Source organism: Schistocerca cancellata, chromosome 4 (genome assembly GCF_023864275.1).
Source record: "Schistocerca cancellata isolate TAMUIC-IGC-003103 chromosome 4, iqSchCanc2.1, whole genome shotgun sequence".
NCBI lineage: Eukaryota > Metazoa > Arthropoda > Insecta > Orthoptera > Acrididae > Schistocerca > Schistocerca cancellata.
This window is the reverse complement of record NC_064629.1, coordinates 143,961,151-143,969,421: the sequence shown is the minus strand read 5'-3', so window position 1 is coordinate 143,969,421 and position 8,271 is coordinate 143,961,151. Positions and strand designations below refer to the sequence as shown.

The 8,271-nt window shown below is 42.7% G+C and overlaps 1 protein-coding gene across 1 annotated transcript in view; it reads left to right on the top strand.

Annotated features, from left to right (window-relative positions):
* Positions 1 to 7,382: 7,382 nt before the first annotated feature.
* Positions 7,383 to 8,271, top strand: part of LOC126183933 (uncharacterized) — a 76,848-nt gene continuing 75,959 nt past the window's right edge. Inside the window, exon 1 of the mRNA XM_049926280.1 lies at positions 7,383 to 7,515. Coding sequence (XP_049782237.1) covers positions 7,383 to 7,515 — 133 coding nt within the window. The remainder of the gene's footprint in view (positions 7,516 to 8,271) is intronic.

Genomic DNA, 8,271 nt, shown 5'->3' with positions numbered 1-8,271 from the left:
AACAGTATTAATTACTGACCAGGCTGTTTTGCATTGGTTTTTACTATTTTTTATGAAATTTGTGTTGTATCTTAGTTTCGCCAATTGCAACTCTTTCTTATACAGTTTCTTCGTGATTTTTTCGAGATCCTTAATTTCATTAGAATTGTTTACTTTGGCAAGGCGCTTCAACAGCAGTAGCTTATTTTTTAGATTCTCCAGTTCTTTGGTGTACCAAAATTTACCCTTTCTTGTTTTATGGTATTTCTTTTGAACAAGATGGGCTTTTAAAATACCTGTTAAGTAATTGTGGAATGTTTCATAAACTGTTTGGGCACTGGAATCACAGTTTTGAAATAATTTGTCCCAGTTTGTTATGCTCAGCTGGTGTGTTAGTTTTATGAGATTGTGTTTTGTTAATATTAAGGTATTAGATTTTGTTAACTTTTGTGCAGCCTTGCTCTCATCCCCTTTTATAAAATGTCTTAACTCTACTGTTAACATGGAGTGGTCTGAGAAAACAAATTCCTTTACCTTGGTGGAGTACATATCACGTGCACAGTTGACAAAAGCATTATCCAAGCACGCTTGTAGTCTTGTTGGTTCTGAATTTACATGATGGAAGTTGTGCTGCCTTAGCATATTCAGTAACTTATTTACACTGGGTTTGTTACATGTTAGATCAAAACTTGAATTAAAGTCTCCCCCAATTACAGTTACATATTGTTTCCATTTCGTTATGTAGCAGAGTACACTGTCTAAATTATCTAAAAAAGTTTTACCATCTGAGTCAGGGGAATGGTAGATACATACTATGATAAGTTTCATTATATCACATATGATCCCGGTAGTTTCAAAGTGTTTCTCTACACATGCCCAACTAAGATCTAGTTCTCTACACTCTATTTCATTTGAAACATAGATAACAGTACCACCATTACGGTACTGAGATCTGCAAAAACTATTTCCATATTTATAACCTTCTGGTACATAGTATTGTATTTGTTCTGGTTTAAGCCAATGTTCTGATAGACATATGAAAGAATACTTATTCTGTGGCAATGACTCCTCCAGAATTTCAACTTTATTTTCAAGACCCTGAATGTTTAAAAATAGGATGTTGTTGTGACTTATCTGTGAGTTAGCAGGCTGGTTTTTCACATTTTTATTTTCTTCTTGGCTTGAAACCATAAAAAATTATCACTGAATGACACAGATGTATTTTTCCTTTGGCTCCTCCTTAAGCATTGCTGTGTTGCTGCTCCAGTCGTTGTTGGTTCTGCTGCTGTTGCTGCTTCTGCTGATAATGATGGTGCTGCTTCTGTTTCACTTATTTCTGGTGTTTGTTGTTCCATAACTGCTGTGCCTTTCTGTGAATTATTAACATTTGGAGTGTTCACTTGCATTAATAAAAGTTTACATTTGTCTTGGAGAGGTGTAGCTTCACTGACAGCAGATTTCACATTGGAGTCTACAGGATACACACACTTCCTGTCCATGAGAGGTATGACTTTTCTATCATCACACTGCACATTTGAGATTTTATTTACAAGTTCTAAAATTTTTGTTACTATTACGTTTTTTCCAAGTACATTTAGATGGGAACCATGTGTTGTGTGAAATCTTTTCCCTAAATTGCTGATGTTCACAAATGTTACATTTTCAAACCGCTTGAAAATATTTTGCATCTCTTTATTTGCAGTTTCAATTTCTTTATTTACACAGGACCATTCTATCAAGTCGTAACGGTGTGGCACTGAAAAAACAATAACATTTGTTCCTCTCAGCTCATACAGTTTTCTTTTTAGCGAGATTAAGAGATCGTTTTTTTCGTTCCTAGCTATATCATTTGATCCCGCCAGGAAGATGGAAAAGTCCTTTTTGCTCAATGAGGAAATTTTGTCTTGACTCATTGACGTAGCAGCACTGAATTTTGCTCCTGGTTTTATTGTACAGTTAAAACTAAAATTCTGACTACTTGTACGCCGAAATTCAGCTGCTGTATTTCGTCCTTGGCTGTCGGCATACAGTTCAATTTTACCGGTACTTGCTGTTCCGAGATTACCTGTTTGCTGCCTATCTTTGCAGTAAGCGAAGTCTTGTTTGGCACTATTTATTATGTCTTTTTTGCTAACACATGTCGATATTGTCTCAGTAGAGCAGCTTAGCGGTGGAAGATTTTTCGTGAGCACTTTCGCATATGATCTTTTACTTAACTGCTGCTGAAATATTCCATGTTTTACCTTATTCACAAAGTCGTTTGGTTTCCCACATGGTACGCTCGCACTGTTAACTTCACTTTCACAATCCGAAGTCGAAAGAGCTTGAAAGTAATTTTCGTTCACTATATTTATGTTTCTTTTGCCGTTTTCTGTATCTTGTATTATCTGTTTGCGTCTTTTGTACTTCACTTCCGTCCAATTCTCCGACATATTCGTATTTTCATGGCGCGAGTTTTTCATGTTCCGTTCACTTTTTTCTTCTTTAAGTTTCTTGATATCCATCTTCAAGGAACTGATAATAAATTGTAAACTAGACACCCGTTCGCTGAGCTTTGTACTTTCATCCTTACAACTGTCACAATTTTTCTTTTTCACGGCAAAATTAACACTTTTTCTCGTACACGCACAACGAATTTTTACACTAGCCACGTGTCGGTTCTCTGTTTAACTGTTCAAGGTAGTTTTCAGATAAAGCACTTAAAAAAATTTCCCTGGATTCTTTGTCCCTGCCACCCGTTATGAACGTTTGAGTCTCCCAGTCTATGTCCGGCAAATTAAAATCTCCACCCAGAATTATAACATGGTGGGGAAATCTATCGAAATATTTTCCAAATTATCCTTCAGGTGCTCAGCCACAACAGCTGCTGAGCCAGGGGGCCTATAGAGACATCCAATTACCATGTCTGAGCCTGCTTTAACCGTGACCTTCACCCAAATTATTTCACATTTCGAATCTCCGTCAATTTCCTTCGATACTATTGCACTTCTTATCGCTATAAACACGCCTCCACCTTCACTGTCCAGCCTGTCTCTGCAGTATACATTCCAATCTGAGTTTAGGATTTTATTACTGTTTACGTCTGGTTTCAGCCAACTTTCTGTCCCTAGTACTATATGGGCAGTGTGACCGTTTATTAATGAGAGCAGTTCTGGGACCTTTCTATAGACGCTCCTGCAGTTTACTGTTAGCCTCCTGCCTCTTCTCCATGGTCTGGTGACCTGACGCATGCTGCCGGCTCATCCCATGATGCTTCACTGCCACCAACACTTCCTCCATTGGCTGGACTGATGCTATCAGGTCCCTCACCACCGGCGCCCCAGCAACCCCACCTAAGTGGCTAGCACCTTCACTGTTGACACAGTTCCACCACATCGAGGACCTTGATGTCAAGATGCTACGATTGCCTTTATTGCAGATCCTCCCTTATAATCCTTTGTGGGGACAGCCACCATATGTGCATGCAGCTGCACCACCTCCATCCTTACTCACCAGTTCTGGCCCAGAATCTCCTTCCACAATCACTGCCATTACCTGCAGTGTCCACCACAGAGGCCATAGTTGTATCATCAGTTGCCTCAATGCCCAAATCAGTGGAGTGCCCTCTCTCTTCCCAGTGTGTAAGAGATGCTATAAACATGTATATCATATCTGCAGCACCAGGCTGCCAGCATGCTACACTCAAATACTCTGACAACGACACCTTCATGCCATGCTGTCTAACAAAGTTCTCCTCTATGTAAGGACCATGCTGCAGGTGCCTGTCCTCAGACTGTGTTCTGTTGGTTATTGTACCATTTCTATGTTTGTTGTTTACTTTCCGACTGTGGTGGCCAAGCGGTTGTAGACCCTTCAGTCCAGAACCGCGCGACTGCTACAGTCGCAGGTTCGAATCCTGCCTCTGGCATGGGTGTGTATGATGTCCTCAGGTTAGTTAGGTTTAAGTAGTTCTATGTTCTACGGGACTGATGACCTCAGATGTTAAGTGCCATAGTGCTCAGAGCCATTTTAACCATTTGTTTACTTGGACAGGAATAAATAAACTTTTGTTCTTTGTGACCACACTGTTTGTGTCTACCATTATCACAGGCGTTCCTCCAGAATATTATCCCATAATGAAACTGGGAATTCATTTGTGAACTGAACATTGGCCACACATGAAATTTGTTACAAAGCTGATATGAAAGATACACAGTGTAAGGGTTAGAGGCTTGCATGCAGTGTCTAGTGCATACATGCAAGTGAGATACCACCATCTTGAAGTGCTGTTGAACTACTTGTGCCAGTACAAGAGGACACCGGCTGCATTGTGGCTACGCAGTGCGTCACTGGCTACCTGCACATAGTAAAGCTGATCTAACAAGCATGGCTCAGACCTAAAGTAATTCTCTCTTTCTCAGCTCACGGTGGAGTCTCTCTAAGCCCATAATTATCCAGGGTTAGACATAGTGATGACAGATTGGCATAGTGTTTACAATATTATAAACTCTTTTATGGGAATAAACTGGTGACTGTGACTTACTCAGTGCTTGCGTATTTACGTTCTTCAGAGTCGCATTGCTACATTTCCTTATAACTAGTATGAGAGGTCTTAAGCTGAGGATGGAGCCTCCTTACAGAACTAGTGTCAGGAAAGGGATAAATTTTGGAAACTGTCCTGATGAGGTACAACAGAATGTGAACTTCTGAGTTTCTGACACCTTTCCATGGTGAAGCAGCAGCATGGTCATCATCCAACAACACAAGGACATGCGACACTGGAATCCAGAGAGATCTGCTCAGTTTTGCTATAGTATGAAATGCAGTAATGGATTTGTAACACTCTTTCCTGTGCTTGAGAGACACATTGGTGCACATTAGTCAAAATGGCAGAATTCAGTCAGAGTAACATGGTCGATCTCTAAACTGCTACAAATGAATTGCAAAAACTGACTCAACAGTTACAAACTGACAGAAATGAGCATAGTCTCCTAAATAAATAGTTAAATAATAACTCATGCAGTCTTACCCAATAATGAATTTTTTATTATTGCCATTAGTACCAGTGTTAAATGGTAAACTTGAAGGTGTGAAAGCATTCTTCAGAAACTCAAAGGAGCTGACTTGTTGGGTTCATTGACTGATTCCAGTAGGTTAGCAGTTGCTAAATTAAGAATTCAGGGAGCTGCACAATATTTCATTAGCACGGAGCCCACTTGTGTAAAATCAGAAAATTATAATAAGTTCAAAACCACAGTTGTCCAGAGATTTAAACACAAAAATCCAATCAGATTCTACAGAGAGAAACTTCATAATTTGCAGATGTGGTGGGATGGATCTACTGAGCAGTCTGCCAACAGGATTTGGAACATTAACACTCAAATATACGAGCTGGTAGAGGACAATACAGAGTATCATATTCAGCTCTTCAAAGCTAATCAGGGAACTTGGAAACATTCATCACTGTATTGTATGGGGAGGAAGTAGCAAAGCAGTCAGCTTGGCATGATGAAAGATCTTTTAGGAACCATTAAGGCCATCAAATGTTATGTGAGGAGGAGAGTTTCATGTATTAAACACAGCTGTAGAATGTTACAGATGTAAGAAGCCTCATCACAAGCACTAGGATTTTAACGAGAAATGAGTCTGCTTTAATTGTGGGTTATAGGTTCATGCATCAAGAGGTAGCCACAATAAAAGAAAAGTAATGTCAGTAACAGACAACCTAGCAGATCGGTAATTGAGAATGGGGATACATGTGTCACCACACCATCCACCCCCTGCCCAAGACAGTGATTCCTGTTAGTTCCACCAAGAATCAGATCAAAAATTACTTTGTGATAGATTCTTTACATTGTGGAAGAAAACTCAAGCTACTTGTTGACATAGGATCACAGACCTCAGTAATATGGTGATTCATAGATAAAGTGGATAAGTTCTGCCTGTGTTAAAGATGAACCTGGATTCATCCGAAAAATGATGTTTTGTCATTCGTGCACCCAGGTTCGTCGTTGAGTACACCATTGCAGGCGCTCCTGTCTGTGATGCAGCGTCAAGGGAAACCGCAGTCATGGTCTCCGAGCTGATAGTCCATGCTGCTGCAAACATCGTCGAACTGTTCGTGCAGATGGTTGATGCCTTGCAAACGTCCCCATCTGTTGACTCATGGATCGAAACGTGGCTGCACGATCCGTTACAGCCATGCGCATAAGATGCCTCCCATCTCGACTGCTAGTGATACGAGGCCGTTGGGATCCAGCACGGCGTTCCGTATTACCCTCCTGAATCCACCGATTCCAAATTTTGCTAACAGTCGTTGGATCTCGACCAACACGAGCAGCAATGTCGCGATACGATAAACCGCAATCGCGATAAGCTACAATCCGACCTTTATCAAAGGTGATAGTACGCATTTCTCCTCCTTATACGAGGCATCACAACAACGTTTCACCAGGAAACGCCGGTCAACTGCTGTTTGTGTATGAGAAATCGGTTGGAAACTTTCCTCATGTCAGCACGTTGTAGGTGTCGCCAACCTTGTGTGAATGCTCTGAAAGGCTAATCATTTCCATATGACAGCATCTTCTTCCTGTCGGTTAAATTTCGCGTCTGTAGCACGTCATCTTCGTGGTGTAGCAATTTTAATGTCCAGTAGTCTAAATCGGCTTCTCCGTTACGTTGTCTGTAGTCTTAATTGGCCAACAGAACTGACTTTCTGGATACCTACTGTGGTGTCACCGCCAGACACCACACTTGCTAGGTGGTAGCTTTTAAATCGGCCGCGGTCCGCTAGTATACGACGGACCCGCGTGTCGCTACTGTCAGTAATTGTAGACCGAGCGCCACCACACGGCAGGTCTAGAGAGACGTACTAGCACTCGCCCCAGTTGTACAACCGACGTTGCTAGCCCTGGTTCACTGAGAATTACGCTCTCATTTGCCGAGACGATAGTCAGCATAGCCTTCAGCTACAGTTGCTACGACCTAGCAAGGCGCCGTATTCAATTGCTATAATACTTCTGTATCATCAAGAGCAATGTTCTACAAATGTGGATTAAAGTTAAGTATTCCAGAAGCTACAGCACTTTTCTTTATAGCATTCATTACGTATCCTGTTTCAGACCTCACGCCAGACTGCTTGAGTTTAACGCGTGCATTTCGGCCTTCTCTAGCTATACAACACCTACCTCCCGACAGACTGTAGCGTATTTTATAACGAGTCGCATGTGAAGGAGGAGGCAGAATTGGCCGAGACAGCCGCCGCTTTTCGGCAATCGCGTGCAGGAAACCACTTCCGGCGGTCGGCAGGCCGGTCTCGAGTTTACGGTTACGCGCGGGAACTGGCCGTAGCAGCGCGGTCCGCGAAGAAGTGGGTTAGACTGGGGGAAGCGGAGCGCGAGTGGTCACGCAGCCAGAAGGACGGCATGCGGCCCAGCGGCTGGCTGTGTCTGTGTGCAGGGATCGCCCTGGCGCTCTCCGCCGACGCCTCGCCTGCTGCGTCCGACGACGGCGGGCCGGCACGCGGACTCACCGCCGGTGGAACGGCACTCGCTCGAGGTTAGCCTCTCCTTCTGTACTGGGAGTCTCCTTCCTCTCCAAAGTCTGTCCCGCTGACTAACGGCAATCGGCTACCCCTCACTAGACAATCACTTTTCATGAAACACGTATCACCAGCTTCTGTCATAAACTTAATTAACTTGCTAGTAAATTTCGGTCCATACGTGGAGCTTCTTCTGGCACCTTGTAATTATAAACAAAACAGACCGCAATACCAATAGCAAATTGTAAAAACATTAAAAAGCACTCCGTCTTCAGGCCACGAGTGGCCTACCGGAACCATCCGACCGCCGTGTCATCCTCAGTGGAGGATGCGGATAGGAGGGGCGTGGGGTCAGCACACCGCTCTCCCGGTCGTTATGATGGTATTCTTGACCGAAGCCGCTACTATTCGATCGAGTAGCTCCTCAATTGGCATCACGAGGCTGAGTGCACCCCGAAAAATGGCAACAGCGCATGGCGTCCTGGATGGTCACCCATCCAAGTGCCGACCACGCCCGACAGTGCTTAACTTCGGTGATCTCATGGTAACCAGTGTATCCACTGCGGCAAGTCCCAATATGTCCTTACTCGTCAAAAAAATTGTTATAACTTCTTGCTTTCCAATGCATTACACATAGCTGCCTTGACATGAAGTTAAACATACAAGCATCAGTATTGTTATTACATATAACTAATACGCATTTGCTATCTGCACAGATTTGTACTTTCGTTGGTAAAAGGAGTCAAACGCGCTTCTTGTAAGATCTCTTCAAG